At 35.4% G+C, this 21,404-nt stretch overlaps 1 protein-coding gene across 1 annotated transcript in view; it reads right to left on the bottom strand.

Moving 5' to 3' along the window:
* Positions 1-14,007: 14,007 nt before the first annotated feature.
* RNF180 (ring finger protein 180) overlaps positions 14,008-21,404 on the bottom strand; it is a 232,461-nt gene continuing 225,064 nt past the window's right edge. The window contains 1 exon segment of the mRNA XM_033179678.1: positions 14,008-14,547. Coding sequence (XP_033035569.1) covers positions 14,348-14,547 — 200 coding nt within the window. The 3' untranslated portion in view covers positions 14,008-14,347.

The raw sequence follows: 21,404 nt of genomic DNA, 5'->3' as shown, positions 1-21,404 counted from the left end.
TCATCTCTGACAGTTTTAAGTTTATCATTTTTGGAAGTAAAACACATCATCCTTTAAGTCTTCCTGTCTTTTCTCAGTTAAAGATCTACATATGATAATTAGGGCAAAGGTACGTTTCTAGGGAGGCCATGTGTGCGTTTTCATATCATAGAAAGAAAAAGACACACCCAATTAGTGTCTAGATTGGAAGTAATAAATAACAGAACCATAAGTGCAGGTTTATGTTGTAGAAAAACTGTGGTGGTGCTAGTTTAATTTAGTTTCTTCTCTGCTTTCAGCCTTCTATTAGCCATAAGTAGAAATGAATGTGCTCACATGCATATATATGAATTATCTCTGAAACTGATGACAATAGAAGCATATCAATAGAAAACTTTGTTTTCAGCAGCAGTTTTAGCTTTTATTTGAATAATCAGATACCAGGTAGATTTCTGAACACTATTTTTAAATTAGAAGGAGTATATAAACTCCTAGGTCAAAAGAACTTCATTCTGAAATCTTAGTTCATAAGAACTTCATTCTGAAATCCTCAGGATATGTGGTTGGCATTTAAGTGGGCTTTAGATCATGAAGAAAACTTCAGTTGAGCATGATTTATAGAGTAAGTATGCATTCATTTATTCAATGACTATTTATTGAATGTGTACTGTTTTTGTTCGCTGAATGTAAGAATGAATTAGGGGGCCTTGTAAATATGTGTTATTGCTGAGTTTTACTGGGTTCAGAAGTATCGTTTTATATGAAAGCTTTAAAGTAGATAGAAATATGATTAAGGAAGTTAAAACCATAAAGGGAGCTAATTCCTTTATTTCATAAAGGAAAACTAAATAGCATCAGCAAAGATAAAGAGAAGACAGCATGTATAAAAATAGGCTATTAGTTGGTTACACTATAATTTACAATTAGCTTTAATGATTTATTGGTATTTGGAGGCTGAGGTGGAAGGATCCCTTGAGCCCAGGAGTTCGAGGGTACAGGAAGCTATGATTGTACCACTCTACTCCTTCCTGGGTGATAGAGTGAGACCTCACCTCTTAAAATTTTTTGATTTTTTGATATTAATTCTGAACAAGTACCTGAGACTGCTATGTGAGAGGGATCATGTGTTAGAGCTTTATTTGACTCTCTCAGCTGGGCCTAGTTTTTCAGCCATCCCTACTAAGATACTAGTTGCATGAGTGAAGTTGTCTTGGATCCTCCAGACTAGTTTGTTAGCTGAATACCACCAGCTAACTTCTGTTGAACGAGAAGAATCATCCAACTGAGCCCTGTCTGATTCTATGACCCACAAAATTGTTAGATACAATAAAATGTTTTTTAAGCCATTAAATTTGGGGTCGTTTGTTACTCAGCAATAGATAATCAAACCACCTACACATGACATCTAAACACTTTTATGGTACTGGAGAATAATAATTATAAGTTATGCTATAATTTTTAAATTATACTTTGGTAATTTTGTATCAATAAGCCAAGGATAAAATTTAGTGAAAGGGCAGTCAGTTGAGCATAGCATATGTGATGGCTACGTGGTATGTTGTCTTGGCTAGGCTAAAAAACTGCATTCTTTTGAATTTCTTTTTCAGTAAGTTTCTGGATAAGTGAGCTATAAGATATATTCTATCAAGATTTGGAAGATAGAAGAGAGCACCAGCAGTTTTGTGATCTATACACACCTTCTCCTGATTACTGAATCAAACACTAATTAGCTGCTGCTGTGAAGAATTAAAGTTCCTAATCAGTCAAGAAGATTATCCTGAGTGGGCCTCATTTAATCAGCTGAAAGTCCTTAAAAGATAATGTCGACCTCTCCTGGAAAAAGAGTTAAACCTGTGGACAACAGCTTCAGCCAGTGTCTGTGAGGCTTCAGCCTTCTTGTGATCTTCTCTGCTCTATGGACTCTGGATTTTCCCATCCACTCTCCGAAACTGTGTAAGCCAATTCCTTGTTATTATGTATGTGTATATTCACGCATATATGCATAGATTAGATAGATATCTTCTACTGGTTCTGCTTGTCTGGTTGGACTCTGACACAGATTTTTGTATCAGAAGTGGATCTGGAGGCACAGATATTAAGGATGAGTTCTCTGAATTGGTTCTGATTTTCTGGAATTGTTTTTCTAATCTGATAAAACTTAAGGCATTAATAAGCCTGTTTCTAGTGGTTTACAAGACATTGGTAGTCCATGGCATGATGTGGTGAAAGAGTTGCTAAAACTATCACCTTTGGATACTATAATCAAATACCTATAGGAGGTGAGATTCAAGATGTCTAAGCATGAATCACTTGAGAACATTTTAGTCAAAATAAGGAGTGTAATGGAGTTGTTTTGGTTATTCCTAACTGCTCTAGAGAAAGTGACCATAGAAAAATGAACTTAGGGCTCTAAATTTCTAGCTAAATGTTCTGAAAACTTCTACATTTTCCCTCAAAAAAACTCTATCCTGTAGCTGTAAGGCTGGGGTTTCTGAAAATGAAAGCCACAGTTTCCTCCTGTGAGTGGCAAACTGAATTCCCAACCACTTCTGTTCAAGTTTGGCCAGTGATTGGGAAGGAATGGCCTTCTACAAATGGAAGTGGGGAAATATGGGTAGATTCTGATAAAGCTGGGGATCTTGGCTTCCCACATGAAATTGAATCTTTGCTCATAGAACCAGTCTTTTCACCTCTGCCTGAGGAAGTGTACTGTGCCACCTTGACTAGGCCAGATGGTGCCCAGATATTTGGTTTATCATTTTTCTGGTTTATGTGAGGGCATTTTTGGATAATCAACATTGAAATCAGTAGACTGAGGAAAGCAGATTGCCTTCCATAATGTGGGTGGGCTACAATCCTCAGCTGAAGGCCTAAACAGAACAGAAGGCTGACGCTCCTATAAGAAGGATAATTTCCTGCTTCACAGCCTTTGAACTGGGAAATCAACTGTTCCTGGTTCTACAACAACCTTCCAATCTCAGACTTTAACTGGGACATTGGCTCTTTTTTCTGGTTCTACAGCAGCTTCTGACCTTTGCACTAGAACTGGGATATCAGCTCTGCAGATTTTGGACTTGCCAGCCTCCATAATTATGTTAGCCATTTCCTTATAAAATATATATTTATAATATATCATAAATACATTTAAACAATATAGATATAATAGATATCATAAATATATGTATATATTTTGTTTTTCTGGAGAACCCTGATTAATATGGGAAGATAGTCCCCATTTACCTGAATAACCTGGAATGGCCTCCCCTGATTGTTGATAAAAAGCATCAAACTCTGTAAAACATTTTTAGAGATTTATTTTGAGCCAAATATGAGAGACCATGGTCCGTGGAGGTCCTGAGAACATGTGCCCAAGGTGGTCGGAGGTACAGCTTGGTTTTATATATTTTAGGGAGGCATGAGACATTAATCAAATACATTTAAGAAATACACTGGGCCGGGCGCGGTGGCTCAAGCCTGTAATCCCAGCACTTTGGGAGGCCGAGACGGGTGGATCACGAGGTCAGGAGATCGAGACCATCCTGGCTAACACGGTAAACCCCGTCTCTACTAAAAAAATACAAAAAAACTAGCCGGGCGAGGTGGCGGGCGCCTGTAGTCCCAGTTACTCGGGAGGCTGAGGCAGGAGAATGGCGTAAACCCAGGAGGCGGAGCTTGCAGTGAGCTGAGATCCGGCCACTGCACTCCAGCCCGGCTACAGAGCGAGACTCTGTCTCAAAAAAAAAAAAAAAAAAAAAAAATACACTGGTTTGGTTCAGAAAGGGGGGACAACTCAAAGTGGGGGCTTCTAGGCTACAGGTAAATTTAAACATTTTCTGGTTGACAATTGGTTGAGTTTATTTGAAGACCTGGGATCAGTAGAAAGGAAGTGTTCAGGTTAAGATAAAGGATTGTGGAGATCAAATTTTATTGTGTGGAGGAAGCTCTTAGATAGCAGACTTCAGAGAGAACAGGTTGTAAAATGTTTCTCCTCAAAGGGTGCCTGGATCTTAGTTGATTATCTCCTGGATCTGGAAAGGAGGGAAGGAAAACAAGGGGAAAAGGGATTCTCGATAGAATATGGGTTTTTCCCACAAGGGATGGCTCTGCAGGACCATTTCAAGATATGGCAGAGAAACATGTTTTGGGGTAAAATATTTTGATTTTCTTCCTTGTTATGCCAGAGATTGGAAAGCAAATCACAATATACAGGGTTAAATAAAACCCGTCTGATAAGAATTTATGGTTTGTAGGTCATGACTCCCCACACTCCTTAGACAGGAATTTGGGCAAGATAAACAAACAAACAAGAAACAAACAAACAAACAAAAAAAAAACGAGAGCTTAGTCTTCAGGAAGTTGCTTACAAGGTACTCCTGATGCTCCACAGGACCCACTCCCCAACATCCCTTTTTGTTTCTATAACTAGACTCAACTTGAAGCAGCCCTCAAAAAATGAGGTACAATGTATGACTCATGAAGAGGTGTGATATATACCAAAAGCACTGCATGGCTTTTTTTCCATTTATATAAATAGAAATCTAGGAGATATGTGTGAGAATGGATATTGGTGTGTAATCAAGGTGTAAGGAATATAAGGTCGTCAGGCTGAATTTGTAGGCTCACTATTCTGAGATTCAACGTTTGAGCTCAAGGAGTTAGGAAGGGCTTAATTAGATGGTTGGTTGGCTAGTTGCCTGGAACAAAATGGTGGCCTACACTAAATGAGTTTGAAATGCCTTATTATATTATAGAGGAAGGTAGCTAAAGGCTTGAGATTGCAATGTTGGAGTGTATTTACCATGCAAGATTGCTCTCTAGTCCTGGAAAAACATGCCTTTCACTACAGCTGTGAAAAACAAATTTGTGGAGGTGCATCAGCATCCTTGAAAATTTCTGTAGTCTCTCTTCTCCGTAGGTTGGAAATTATAAAGTAAACTGCTACCATTGAACAAGGATACTTAAATGCAACAGAGATAATAGATCCTGGGATGTTACGGGTCAAATGGTGACACTTAATTGCCAAAGATAAGATAGGCAGGGTTACCATAATGGATAGCAGAGTTAAAATAGTAAACAGAGGCCAGGCTCAATGGCTCACGCCTGTAATCCCAGCACTTTGGGAGGCTGAGGCAGGAGAATAACTTGAACTCAGGGGGCGGAGGTTACAGTGGCTGAGATCACACCACTGCAGTCCAGCCTGAGTGACAGGGTGAGACTTTGTCTCAAAAAAAAAAAAAAAAAAAGTAGCCACAATAGTTTGACTCAAAGAGATTATGCTGTTAGTTCTCATGATGATCGAAGTTCTCATGATGTCCCAAGAGTGGAAATAGACGGTTAACCTATTAAATTCTTTTTTGATCTATATAAGCAGAGGAGTTCTAGGTCTAGTAAATAGAAGTCTGGCTTGAATTTCCAAAACACAGAGTTAATTCCTTCATTTCCAAATTTGACTCAGTTAACAGACTCAGACCCCCTTGAGAAAGAAACCCACTGCACTGTCAAAAATTTATACTGTTAACTTTTCTTTCAGTATTTCCCCAAAGGGACTTATGGCTCTTTACCAAGTTGACTGTGCACTGGGAAAAGGAAATTCTGGGGAATGGAGTTTAGCCTAGCCAGGCTGACACATCACAAAGCCATCACAGACCACCCCTTGCCAACTTGGTACCCATACATATTTCCTTAAAACATACTGCCTATATGATACAACTCTCCCATATACAACTGCAAACATGCCAACCTTTTCCTCAAAAGAGGATACAAAATCCTCGGGTAATGTTCCTCTTCTGTTTTGAAATTTAAATACCAAGATTAACTACCATAAAAATATCTCATGATGTAAAGTTAGCTATTATGAACACATCTTGTGTTAGATAAAAGGATAAGGGAGAGAAGAAAACAAAAATAATATTATACAAACATTCACATCAAGAGCAAACTCGTAACTAATGCAGTCTTCAACTGGTCATGGAATTGTAGTTGGCATTTGTAACAGCCACCTTCTATCCATTCCATATTCTTTGCCCTTAGCAGTCACCTAAGATGGGATCAAACCCTTATTCTTGAAGGGTCTGGGCCATTACAGTCTTGCCTGAATTTTTTTTTTGTAGTTTTCTGTTGATATGAATCACAGGATGTGAATATTAGGAAGCATGTTAGAAGATCTTCTGTATTCCAGGCATACTTTTCCTTACCTCCATTGTGTAGCAGCAACCCAGTCTCCTCATGATGGGAGCAGTTACCTCAGCAATTACTGTAACCCCCTTGTTTGTTCATTCACAGGCATAAAAAATCCGAAGTGCCCAGGTGGCAGTCTCAATTTTCAGTTTAGTGGAATCATTGTTCCTCTAGTAGAAGCATTCCTCCCTCTGGAACTAGGACCTCTAAGCCAGCACATTTTAAAGTTATGAGGACAGGAAGAAGAAATTTTGGTGGTGGATCCCTAGGAGTAGTAAAGAGGCCTCTCCTGTTTCCACTTCTTGATTCTTGGGTGTGTGAATCCTGGTAATGGGAAAAACAGCACTATACACTACATGCTAATTTAGACCACATACCGCATTCTGGAGGACACTGCCCGAGCCCTGCAAAGTAACACCACTTGTTACCTTAGCTGGGTCTTCAAAGGCCTTTGCACAATTGTCACACCAGCTGCTTTGGGATTATGGGGAAAATGAGGAGACCAGTAACTTCCATCAGTTGTGAAATGAGTTCTTGATTAAAATTGATAGTGGGTGGGATACATGACAGTGGACAAAGCAACCTGTAGGTCTATACTTGGTCATTTTAGCAGAAGAATCGTATGCAGAGAAGAAAAATCATATTCAGTGTAAAAGTGTATTCCTCGAAGAACAAAATGCTTTCCCTTCCATGAGAAAGCAGTCCAGTGCATAATAAACCTGCCCCCAGCCTGTTACCCCAGGAAATACCATATCAGGGACTTATTATTGGTTCCTGCTGCTGGCAGTCTAGGTCCTCAACAGTGTTGGTTGTGGTGAGCAGAGATTCATGTTGCTGAACCCATGCATAGCCTCCGTCCCTGCCACCGTGGCCACTTTGTTCACGAGCCCATTGAACAAAGTGTTTTGGTAATAACTAGAGTAGCTGGGGAAAGAGGCTGACTGGTGTCTACACAACAGGTCACTCTTCTCATTTTATTGTTAAAATTCTCCTCCACTGACATAACTCTCTAGTGAGAATTCATATTGACACAAATATTTTTGGGTGCCATTCTAGAAGAGGTCCATCCAGATTCCTCTTTCCCAAACGTCCTTGTCAACAATTGTTCAAGTATGTTCCTTCTAAATCCCTGACCCTTAAGCCAAACCATTTGTCAAAGTCAATCCATTACAGACTGATATCTCTGGCTGTTTTGTTCTCTTTGGAAAAATAACCAAGCAAGGGCACTGCTTGAAGTTCCGCCCACTGGGAGGATTCTCCTTTACTACAGTCTTTCAGGGAGGCCCAGAGTAAGGCTGCAGAGTACACTTTTGAGTGGTACTTGCATACAATGTGGAACCATTTGTTAACCAGACCTGAGGGTTTTTTTTTTTTCCTCCTTAGTCAACTTGTCTTAGGCAGGACAACTTAGGTATGGATCAAAAGAGAGAAGGTAACGTAGTGGGAATAGGGACCATGGACATACTGGCAACTTCCTCATGTAACTTCCTTGTGCCTTAAGGGTCTCCTCAAGTCTGATCTCATATATACTGCCTCCCTTTGATAACACAGAGTACTGCTGTGCACACTCAACATTATATTTTATCAGACGACACCCAGTTCATGATGGGAACTTCAGGTAGCAGGGTAACTCAGTGGCCCATGATCAAGTGTTTGTCTCTACTAGTAATAGGCCAAAAGCTTTTTCTCAAAAGGAGAGTAGTTATCCACAGAGGATGGTGTAGCTTTGCTCCAAAATCCTAAAGGTCTGTGCTGTGATTTACCTAGTGAAGCTAGCCAAAGGCTCCAAATATCAACCTCATCTACCAATTATACTTTAGGTACCATTGGATCTGCTAGATTATGTGACCCAATTGACAGAGCAGTTTGTATGGCAACATGAACGTATTGAAGAACCTTCTTTTGTCTGGGCCATATTCTATACTGCCACCTCTTTGCATGATCTGGCAAATGGGTCAGAATAGCCACCCCCAATAAGATGTATCTTATATCCAAAATCTAAAGAGGATCCCTTGGGCCTTGTGCCTCTATTTTAGTGGTAGGAAGGTTAGATGCAGCACTTTATCTTTTACCTTGGAAGGGGAATCTTGACATTTTATAGATCACTGGACCCCTAGAAATTTCACTATGGTAGAATTTTTGTTTTACTGAATTTTCATTTTACTTTGTTACTGTTAAAGAAAAGCTAAATCAGGAAATGAACTTTGTAGGTGTATGTAGTGACAAGAATACAGCCTCAAGAACTAGTCAGACCTGGATTTGACTCCTAACTGTACCACTGGTAGCTATAGGACTTTAAGAAAGCTACTTAAACTTTTTGAGCTCCAATTTTCTTGTCTATAAAATGGATGTGTTAACAAAAGTATTTTAGGGTTGTTATATGCAATGAGATACTGTGTGCAAAGCATTGTATAGTACCTGGCATATATTTAGCATTGAACAACTGTAGCTCCTTCTCCTTATATTATGAAGAATCACCATGAAAATATATGGATAATAGGTGTTTCAATTCACAATTTTCTTGTAAATTGAATTTTATGGCAGCAGAATTATGGGAAGGTTTGTGTTATGCACAGTTCTACAGGTGAGGAAAATGAGGAAAGAAAGATAAAGTGGATTTTAGTCATATAACCCAAGATGATGATAAGGTCTCTTGATTTTTGCAGTTATAATGTGTACTAAAAATTAGAAGTGAGCAGAAGTGCCAGAGTGTATTCTGTTTTCTATTTCCAGATGTGGCTTTATAAGTGACTATATATAATTTCACATTTGTTCTATTTGGATAGAGTCTAGCTAGAGATAGCCACAGAAAGAATGGGTAATGAGAGAGAACAGGAAAAAAGTGGGAAAATAATTTTTTTTTGTTTAAAGAAAAGAAAAAGTTTGAATTACAGATTTTAAATAAAAATACTTATATATTGATACCTAGACTTTAATATGTGCCAGATAATGTTAAAAACTTATTCAATAGATTTATATGAAATTATTTATAGCATAATTCATTATTCTTCCTTTATATTGGATAACCAGTATTATGTAATTCTCAAATGCAAAAACAATGTGAAATTTGTCTTTTGGGGACAGTTAATGATAAGAAAGCAAGATTCATGGCCACCTTTTCAGATGTGCTTCCTTTAGTTTCTTGCTATCCCAGGTGTGGTCTATGGGGCAGCAAACAGGTATCACTGACTGTTTATTAGCAACGCAGAATATCAGGTCTACCCTACACCTTCTGAATAAAAATATACATTTTACCAAGATTTAATGTAGGCATATGAAGGTTTAAAAGGCATTGCTGTTGACTTCTGATCTAGGTTGACTTCTGTACTATATTCCTGTCTGCCCGATCTACTTGCAATATTGGAATCAGAATAGCCAGTAGTGTCCATTTAGTTTTGTAGAATTTGCAACTCAGAACCTAGGCTGACTTCTGTACTATATTCCTGTCTGCCCGATTTACTTGCAATATTGGAATCAGAACAGCCAGTAGTGTCCATTTAGTTTTGTAGAATCTGCAAATTGGAACCTAGGTTGACTTCTGTACTATATTCCTGTCTGCCCGATTTACTTGCAATATTGGAATCAGAATAGCCAGTAGTGTCCATTTAGTTTTGTAGAATGTGCAAATCAGAACTCTACTTCATTTTTTGAATGACAGTTCACATTTTTCTAAAATGAGAAAATTATAGCTACATCATTATGATTTAAAAATCTGTGTAATTCACAATTAGGTTCCTATTAAGCTTCTGTTTTAAGGCAAAATGAGATGTGTAAGAGTGGAAAGTAGTTTATTAATTATATCACAGCTAAATTGGACTATATCATAGTATTATTAATTATAGTCAGGAAACTACATTTTGTTCTCCTTAACAAATGGCAAGACCAGTTTCTAAAACATGAATGATTTTCTGTGCTCTTATCCAAGGATGGCAAATATCAGAGATGGCTAATTTTCCCTTGAGACCCTATTTCCCTTATATTTGAGGGGCAATGCCAGTGGATCCAGAAAACTTTTTCCCCCTGGATCCTGGATGTAACCTCAGAATGCTTCTCAATAAAGCATTCTAGGCAGCTACCAGAAATCAAAGTTGCCAGCAGAATAAAAGTTATAAAATGTAGCATTTCATATTAGTCTCCTGCAAATATTAAAATTTTTCATTGTTACAAGCAATGAAAATTGTCAAAAACAAAGTACAAGTATCATACTCCTGCATTCTTAATCCAGACCATCTTTTATTCCTCATGCTTCTCTAGCAGTGTTACCAAAACTTCCTCAGTGAATACTGAACTTCATCAAGTTATCAGATATTACTGACAGTATAGTGAAAAGGGTAAAAGGTCTTAGAATATGACAGAATAATCCTTCTTGTGTGATTTTGGTTACATTACTTCTCTTCCTCATCTGTAACATGAGGATGTCATCTGATACAGAGTATTGAGAAGATTAAATAACACATTAACGTAACCAGCAAAGATACAAAAGTTATATAAATGTTAGCTGCTGTCTTCCCTCACTTCCCTTTTCCATTGAATAGTTTTGTTGGTAGACAAGGTGACTCTTGTAAAGCAAGTAAAATATTTATCAGGTTCTAGAAGAACAGTATTTGTCTCTTGCAAGGCTGTTATCAGTAATAAAAATTCACTGTAGTGGACAGTTACTTAACTATTCTCTTTATTTACTGGACGTGCTCTAGATGAGGTTCTTAGACTTAATATCTGAAAGAGTAAGGGAAGTTTAGAAGGATCATGTTTTACAGTACTTAATAGTAACATATAGAAAGAGAAATACCCATAAGTTTATAATACTAGTCCAAAAACTACTTTTAGAAGTACTGAAATAAGAAAAATAATGATCAAAGTATATCTATTGTACAATATGAGAGATCCTCAAGGACAGTGGGAATGGTAAAGTATTTGTTTTTCTGACCCTACAATAGAAGCATGAATGTAAGATAAGTACATATTTTAGTAGATGCTTATTACTCTAATATGATAATACCATGGTCTAAAGATACTTCTTGATGATGGTTCTTCCAGGATCTGTGCAAGAAAAAGTAAAATCTGAAATGTGTAAAGTAATTATTATAGGTATTGTCTTCAAGAAAAAGCACAAGAAAAATAAATGCATTCTGGGAAAAAAGTATATATTGGTAGAACTTTAATGTTCTTTGAGAATTTACTGACAATCAAACACTTCAAGAAGTAAGAGTTGAGCATGTTAAAGCATGCAAACCTTTAGGAACACTTTCCTAAATGACAGTGTTCTCTGGCTTCAACTACAGAATTCTATGAAGAATCAAAGACTTCAACTGTAATTGCATTCAGTCAGAGAATGCTCTTCTATAAGGCATTCTTTGAGAAATCCATATAAAAATTAGATGTTTAAGAATCTGTGTATTTAGCCATACAAAAGACATTTAAATGAAAATTTTATTAACTGGAATTTTGTTATGCCATAGAACTAACTTAGGAGCAAGATTCCAAGGCAGAAGTGAAACTGATGGCAGCACTGCTTTCATATTTAGCATATAATACTAGAGTGGCATTAATAATACAGCAGGTCCAGAAAATGTTTTTCCCATTCCTGATTTTGTTGGATTCATACTGGTAGCTTTGTAAAATATAAATTCTGATTCTTTTTCAACTTTGTCTAATTTAAATTCCCCTATCTTGTGCTAAGTATAAAATAAACGGGTCTGGATTTGTGAATTTGCTTTTGTAAAGTTAAAAAATAATCTGCTGAAACTATTCAGAAATGTACCTCAATTAGGGCATTTTTTTTAAAAAGAATGTGTGAACATGTTTAAAATTAACCTTTACCATAATTAAGCTTGGTAGAAATAGAAATTATTATAGATAATAACTCATAAAATTAAGCTTATTAAATAATATTACTTGGGACAAGTACTATACTTCGTTAAATTTAACATTTTTCTTTTCTCTTCTTTGGTTCTTTATTGGACAATGAGTTTTTACTGTGAGAGATGCTAAGGAAGAGCATTATAATTTTTTGTTTTACTCTAAAGCTCAGCCATGTATTTTATTTTGAATGGCTACTGTGTGCTACGTACCAGAAGAAACTGGTTTCTTTCCATCTGAGATTTTATCTGGCTTCTCATAAGCTGGTGGATCTAGGAAATGCCATACTTCTTAATATTTAGCAGTTTTTTTATCTCCACTTGTATAAAATTTAAGAATATTTTAAAGTAAGATGAGTAATTTATAATTTCATGAATTTACTTATTTTAATATTCTATAATTTTCAGATCAAGTCATTAGTCAAGATGTATATACTCAATTCATTTTGAATGCTTTTCCAGATTATACTTTCTTCATTTAAAGGTTCATATTTATTTAAGGGTATCATAAATATTTAGTGGATTGAGATCTATAAACGGACATGTATCACTGACCTAACAAATATATACTGGGAATCAACTTTGTTTCTATAAGAGATCTGTATCTACAATAGTACTTACTTAGTTTATACATAATTAAACTAAGCTTTTATTGAAATTTAGGAATGAATCAAGATATATTTTCTAGAGCGTATAAACCAGAAGTTGCCTAGGTGATGGCTGCAATTTAAAGTTCTTAAAATAATGCAACTCCTCATGTGTGTGTTAATTTTTCAATCTTGTTATATATTTTAAGAGGGCTGATATTTTCCCTTATGTTTACTTTGAGCAATTAGTAATTATAAATATGAATTTATGAGTATAAATGTATCTGTTTCTAAATTATATTTAGTTTTCTGATTTCTAGATTTGATGTCTAGTATATATTATTATTTTCTGTAATAGATATAATTTAAAACAGAATAATAAGAACAGCATTAGAATAGAAATCAGTACCATTCTTCTAGATTTCTTAGAACATCACATACCAACAGTTAAGTGCTTTTATTGAAATACAGTTAGTAGCAATTAGCCTAAATTTTGGCTTTTCATAGATTGAAACTGTTAAAGTCCAGTTGATCCCAATGTTTTTGGATAGTGGTAGTATTTTTAGTGCCATGAGAGAGTCACCTAGTTTATGTAAAAGTATGCTTATTGAATTACCAGATATATGACATCACAGTGTAGTAATATTGGATGAGTAATTCATAATAAAAACTTTTGTCCCAGGTTTCACAAAGACCACCAGAATAACTGAATAAATAAGCTTAAGTCTCTGCTCCAGTTTTTCATTTTTCAAATTGGGTTACCTGCCCCAATTCTATCCCACGTTCTAATGATTCAGGTCTCCTATTTTTAAATTTTAATAATGAAAAAATTAATGATTACTGTAATTAAAAATGTCAGGCTTTCTTTCTATAAATCCATAAGCCTATTTCTAACAATTCTTCATTCAGACATTTAAAAACTTAAAAAAAATTAAAAGTCACTCTTTATTGCACATTTACAATATATTTGACCATCTCCTCGTTAAATGAATCACTAAACTACATTTTGGACATGCATTGCTCTTTTAGACTACTAAAAGTCGGTGAATTTTTTATGCCTTCAGGTGATTAATCCTTCAATCTGGAAAGTGTTAATATAGCTCTCTAAAGTATCTATTCGTAGGGATTAGTCTCATGATTTGTATTTACTATTCTGTTTATAATAATTTAAAATGTTGCACTAATTAGATCTGTACAAAAAGAATAGTCAGTTTTCTTGGTAATAGAAAGGGATATAAGTAGTGATAGTTAGAAACCAAAACTGAACATACCCTGCTACATTATTTCCCAGAGAATATGGTTTATCTTTAATACATATAATTTGCCTGAGAATAAGTGGTGATTAAATATTTTATCAGTAAAGATAATATCTACCTAGATTATCATTTCTTTTTGTATTTTTACTATTTTAAGTGGAGAGAAAACTTCAGTTTTTCACAATCAAAATAAGTATTAAAGTGATATTATAAAATCAGAGCCCCAAATCCTAATCCAAGAACAACTATGAAATTAATAGTGCATTGTTGCTAAGTGGTGGGTAGGTTAGCTCTTGAATAAAGTTTAGTTTGTTACATGAAAAACATTAATAAATGAATTCATTCTTCTCAGGCTTTCTATAAACACCAACAATTTGTATAATGCAACATTAAAAAAAACTTCAACATTTAAACATTTTAAAAATGTTTAAGCAATTGTTATTTACATCATTTATGATTGTATACCAACTGTAGTAAGGTATGAAAATTCCTAAAACGGAAAGAAAAAATAGCAAAGAAAGCAGAAAACAATGAATCCAATGACCCAGTTCACTGAATAAATATATATGATCACCATATCCATGTCAAACCACCATCCACGGCTATCATCCTCAAAGTGCAGGTAATCCATCCTGTGTGCACCATGCGGGAACTGCCTTCTTGTAACTGGAGCTGCACGTCTGTGGAAACCTAGAAGATGTATGAACATATTAAAGCCCATTAAATTCAAGCTAGTGCTCAGAAAAGAACCTGCAACATGAACACAAGTACAATTAACCAAAGCATATCTTGATTTCACTGAGTGGATTTATGTTGTTTCCCCATAGTTTTTTCAACGATGAGCAACTATTAGAAGCCTCTTCTAGTTCAGGGCATTAAAGGCAGGGTAGCAAAGAACACAGGATATTAAGTCAGGAGATTTGCCTAGGTCTGCCACTTCATTGGGGCAAGACATTTATCTTTTTTAGTCATGAATTTCTCATCTCTGCTATCTGATTTCTTCAAAAATTTGTGGGGATCAAATGTAATTATTTTCAAGAGAATATTTTCTAAATTTAAACTTTATTCATGTTTTATTTTTACAACTGTTTTTATAACTTCTGATCACCAACTTAACCTTGTATCTTATACTATGAGAATTTCATTCAGTTTAATTCTTTGAGCAAGGTTCTAAGAAGAATATCTTATTTTGTTTTAGCATCCAATAAACTGGACAGACATAATGATACTCCTTTAAAGAAATTTAGCTTTAATTTCCATAGAATTCAAAGCATGGGGATTGGTTGGTACAGAAAAAGCAAATCTTGAAAGTAAACTATAGTCTACTTATTACCAAATGAATATGACATTTCTGAGAAATATTAGACCATGAAATGCAATTTTCTTTTGTATATTTAATGCTAATTAGAGCTTGAGAAAAAACCTGCTTAATAGCAACTTGTTTTTTTTTTTTTTTTTGGTTGACCAATATATAAACTCAAAGTCATTTAAAAAACCAAATTCAGTTTTCTAAGGACTGATAACCTATTAATCTTTTGCTTTTTACTTATCTACTTTAAGTATTTCTGTGTTTATTCGTGTTAGGGAGCAGGGACAGCATAATAAACTAGGCAGAAAAATGTAATTCTGGTACTTGCTAGCAATTCTGGTGATAAAAGTTCTGTGAAGCTCTAGCTTGAGGCAAATTCTGGTTCATTTGTTACAACAATTGAGTAATGTTAAATATGCTCTAGGTCAGGCTGCTTATTCTGATGGCAAGGTTGCATTTACCTGGGTATTAGTATGGTCGTTTAAAGTCAAAACTCTTTAATCAAGAACTATCCTATTTTTTATGTATTAAGTTTATTTGGAAATTATATTTACTTATATAGGTTCAAAACATGAAATTTAAAAAGATAAACATGAAGTAAGTGATATTTTAAATTAATTTGTAGAGCTACATTTCAAATAGGTTTTAGAATGATTTCTAATTGATCTTGACTTTCTATCATATCTGATTAAAAAACTTTTTTTAATGCCACACAATATTTGTACATTTTTATGGCATATATGCAATATTTTATTGTTTATCTTTGTAGTCTGGTGGTTTTCTGTAGTGGTATCCTTTAATTTTTTCTCTTATTTGTATGTTTGTTCTACCATTTGGGTTTTACTTTCAAGTGTTTTCATGATGTCATTCTTTTGCTTCCAGGTGTAGGACTCCCCTAAGCATTTCTTACAGGGCCAGCCTAGTGGTGATGAATTCCATCAGCATTTCCTTGTCTGGAAAAGGCATTATTTATCCTTCATTTCTGAAGGAAAACTTTGTCAGGTATAATATCCTTGGCTGCCATTTTTTTTTTCTTCAGCACTTTGAATATGTCATTCTATTCTCTGGTCTATAAGGTTTCTACTGAGAAATTCAATGTTTTCTGATTGGGGTTCCCTTGTAAGTGACTAGATACTTTTCCTGTTTTAAAGAGTCTATCTTTGACTCTTGATAGTTTGGCTATATGTACCACGGAGAAAACCTTTTTGCAGTATGCCTATTTGGGGATTTCTGAGCTTCCTGTATCTTGATATGTAAATAATTTTCTAGCCTTGTGAAGCTTTCATCTATTATTTCATTAAATATGTTTCCTATCCCTTTCATTTTCACTTCATCTCTGGGACACCAAAAATTTGAATATTTGGTCAGTTTATGGTGTCCCATATGTCACACAGGCTTTGTTCATCCTTTTAAAATTCTTTTTTCTTTATTTTTGTCTGACTGGGTTATTTCAAGAGACCTGTCTTCGAGTTCTCACATTTTTTCTTCTGCTTTATCTAAACTATTATTGAAGTGCTTGAATATATTTTGTATTTCATTTACTGAAAGAGATGGAGAGAGAAGCAACTTGGAAAACATATTACAGGAGATCATCCACGAGAATTCCCCCAACCTAGCTATGGAGGCCAACATTCAAATCCAGTGAATGCAAAATATTTAATAAGGTTATCCCCAAGACATATAATCATAAAATTCTCCAGGGTGGAAATGAAAGAAAAAATGTTAAAGGCAGCTGGAGAGAAAGATCACCTACAAAGAGTAGTCCATCAGACTGACAGTGGACCTCTCAGCAGAAACCTTACAAGCCAGAAGAGATTGGAGGTCTATATTCAACATTCTTAAAAGAAATTTCAACCAAGAATTTCATATATGGCCAAACTAAGCTTCATAAGCAAGGGAGAAATAATATCCTTTTCAGACAAGCAAATGCTGACGGAATTTGTCACCATGATATCAGCCTTACAAGAGCTCCTGAAAGATGCATCAAATATGGAAAGGAAAGACTGTTACTACCCACTGCAAAAATTCTAAGTTCATAGACCAGTGACACTATAAAGCAACCATACAAACAGGTTAGCATAATAAACAACTAACAACAGGATCAAATCCACATATATCAATACTAACCTTGAATGTAAATGTGCTAAATACCACAGTTAAAAAAAAAAAAAAGGCACAGCATGGCAAGCTGTATAAAGAACCAAGATCAAATGGTATGCCATCTTCAAGAGACTCATCTTACATCCAGTGACACCTACAGGCTCAAAATAAAGGGATGGAGAAAAATCTACCAAGCAAATGGAAAGCATTAAAAAGCAGGGGTTGCAATCCTAGTTTCACAAAGACTTTAAACCAACAAAGATTTAAAAAGACAAAGAGGGGCATTATATAATGGTAAAGGGTTCAATTCTATAAGAAGACTTAACCTAAATATATATGCACCCAACACAGGAGCACCCACATTCATAAAGCAAGTTCTTAGAGACTTTTAAAGAGACATAGACTCCTTCACACTAATAGTGGGAGCTATCAACACCCCACTGAAAGCATTAGATCACTAGGAAGGAAATTAACAAAGATACTCGGCACCTGAACTCGACACTTGACCAAATGGACAGAACTCACAACCACCAAACAACAGAATATACATTCTTGTCATTGCCACATGGCACATACTCTAAAATTGTCCACACAATTGAACATAAAACAGTCCCCAGAAAATTAAAACTGAAATCAAAACATCCACACCCCTGGACCACAATGCAATAAAAACAGAATTTAATAAGAAGAATATGTCCCAAAACTATACATTTACATGGAAATTAACCTGCTTCTGAATGACTTTTGGGCAAATAATGAAATGAAGGCAAAAACCAAGAAGCTCTTTGAAACTAATGAGAAGAGTTAAAAGGGAAACTTACAGTACTAAACACCCACATCAAAAAGTTAGAAAGATCTGAGATTAACAGCCTAATATTATAACTGGAGAAACAAGAGCAAACCAATGCCAAAGCTAGAAGACAAGAAATAATCAAAATCAAAGCTGAACTGAAGGAGACAGACACAAAAAGCCATTCAAATATCAACAAAACCAAAAGCTGTTTTTTTTTTTTTTAAAAATTCAGATAGGCCACTAACTAGACTAATAAACAAGAAAAGGGAACATCCAAGTAAACACAATCAGAAACAACAAAGGGGATATTATTACACCACTGACTCCACAGAAATACAAGTAACCATTAGAGAATATTATGGACACTTCTATGCATACAAACTAGAAAATCTACAACAAATGGATAAACTCCTGGACACATACACACTCCCAAGACTGAACTAGAAAGAAATTGAATCCCTAAAGAAACCAATAATGAGCTCTGAAATTGAATCAGTATTAGCCTATCAACCAAAAAAATTTCGGGACCAGACTGATTCACAGCCAAATTCTATAAGATATACAAAGAACGCTGGTACCATTCCTACTGAAACTATGCCAAAAAAATTTAGGAGAGACTCCTCTCCAATGCATTCTATGAGGCCAGCATCATCCTGACAGCAAAGCCTTGCAGGCAAAACAACAAAAAAATAAAACTTCAGGCCAATGTCCTTGACGAACATCGATGCAAAAATCCACAACATAATGCTGGCAAACTGAATTTATCAGCACATCAAAAAGTGAGTTCACCACAAACAAGTAGGCTTTATCCCTGGGATTCAAGTGTCGTTCAATGTATGTAGATCAATAAATGTGATCTGTCACATAAACAGAACTAAAGACAATAACCATCTCAATAGATGCAGAAAAGGCTTTCAATAAAATTCAACATCGTTTCACGTTAACTCTCAACAAACTAGGTATTGAGGGAATATACCTCAATAATAAGGGCCATCTATGACAACCCCACAGCCAACATCATACTGAATTGGCAAAAGCTGGAAGCATTCCCCTTGAAAACCATCATAAGGCAAGGATGCCCTCTGTAACCACTCTTATTTGACAAGCATTGGAAGTCCTGGACAGAGTAATCAGGCAAGAGAAAGAAAGAAAGAGCATCCAAATAGGAAGAGAGGAAGTCAATCTATCCCTATTTGCAGACAACATGATTCTATATCTAGATAGCCCCATAGTCTCAGTCTAAAAGTTCTTAAGCTGATAAGCAAATTCAGAAAATTCTCAAGATAGAAACTCAATATGCAAAACTCACTGGCATTCCTATACACCAACAACAGGTGAGCAGAAAGCCAAATTAACAACAAATTCTCATTCACAATTACTACAAAAAGAATAAAATACCCAGGAATACAGCTAACCAGGAAGGTGAAAGATATCTACAAGGAAAACTACAAACCACTACTCAAAGAAATCAGAGATGATACAGACAAAAGGAAAAACATTCCATGTGATGGACAGGAATAATCAATATCATTAAAATGGCCATACTGTCCAAAGCAATTTAAAGATTTAATGCTGTTCCTAGCAAATTACCAATGACATTCTTCACAGAACTAGAGAAAACTACTTCAAAATTCATATGGAACCAAAAAAGAGCCTGAATAGCCAAGGAAATCCTAAGCAATAAGAATAAAGCTGGAGGCATCATGCTATCTGCCTTCAAACTATGCTACAGGGCGATAGCAACCCAAACAGCATGCTACTAGTACAAAAACAGAGACCAATGGAACAGAATAGAGAGCCCCAAAATAAGGTTGCACATCAACAACCATTTGATTTCCAACAAAGCTGACATGAACAAACAATGGGGAAAGTACTCTCTATTAAATAAATGGTGCTTGGATAACTGGCTTGCTACATGTAGAAGACTGAAGTGGACCCCTTACTTATACCATATTAAAAATCAATTCAAGATGGGTTAAAGACTTAAATGTAAAACCCCAAAACATAAAAACCCTGGAAGATAATATACGCAATATGTCCAATTGATTTCTGGACATAGGAATGGGCAAAGATTTCATGATGAAGATGCCAAAAGCAATTCTGCATCAAAAGCAAAAACTGGTAACTGGGATCTAATTAAACTAAAGAGCTTCTCCACAGCAAAAGAAACTATTAACAGAATAAACAGACAACCTGCAGAGTGAGAGAAAATTTTTGCAAACTATGCATCTGACAAAGGTCTAATATCCAGCCTCTATAAGGCACTTAAATTTACAAGAAAAAAACAACCCCTTTAAAAAGTGGGCAAAAGACATGAACAGACATTCTTGAAAAGAAGACATACATATGGCCAAGAAACAGCAGAAAAGCTCAATATCACTGATCATTAGAGAAATGCAAATCAAAACCACAACGAGATACCATCTCACACCAGTCAGAATGGCTACTATTGAAAAGTCCAAAAATAAAAGATGCTGGTGAGATTGCAGAGAAAAAGAAATGCTTATACACTGTTGAGAGTGTAAATTATAAATTAGTTCAACCATTGTGGAAAGCTGTGTGGCAATTCCTTAAAGTCCTAAAAACAGAACTACCATTCAACCCCAGCAATCCCATTACTGGGTATATACCCAAAGGAATATAAATCATTCTATCATAAAGACACATGCACATGTATGTTCTTTGTAGCACTCTTCACAATAGCAAAGACATGGAATCAACCTAAATGCCCAACAATGGTAGACTGGATAAAGAAAATGTGGTACATATACACTATGGAATACTAAGCAGCCATAAAAAAGAATGAGATCATAGCCTTTGCAGGAACATGGATGGGGCTGGAGGTCATTATCTTTAGCAAGCTAATGTAGGAACAGAAAACCAAATATCACATGTTCTCACTTATAAGTTGGAGCTAAATGATGAGAACACATGGATACAAAGAGGGGAACAGTAGACACTGGGGTCTATCGGAAGGTGAAGGGTGGGAGGATGGAGAGGAGCAGAAAAATAACTATTGGTTCCTAGGCTTAGTACCTCAGTGATGAAATAATCTGTGTATCAAATCCCTGTGACATGAATTTACCTATATAACACTTGCACATGTACCCCTGAACCTAAAAGTTAAAAAATTATTTTAATCAATAAATTTAAATTTAAATTAATTAATAAGTTAAATTTATTAAATTTAAATTTCTAGTTTCTAATAGGACAAATTAAATAAGTGTAAGATTTTGTCTGGTAGGGTTGAGATTATGAGGATCACAAACCACTCTAATATCCAATATTTTTTTTTGTCCACCAAGTACCAATTTTTGTCTCCATTTAAAATGCATGGTACAGGAG

Source organism: Trachypithecus francoisi, unplaced genomic scaffold, assembly GCF_009764315.1.
Source record: "Trachypithecus francoisi isolate TF-2019V2 unplaced genomic scaffold, Tfra_2.0 Lachesis_group2, whole genome shotgun sequence".
NCBI classification, from domain to species: domain Eukaryota; kingdom Metazoa; phylum Chordata; class Mammalia; order Primates; family Cercopithecidae; genus Trachypithecus; species Trachypithecus francoisi.
The sequence above is the reverse complement of the archived record's forward strand: the minus strand, read 5'-3'. Positions and strand labels throughout refer to the sequence as shown.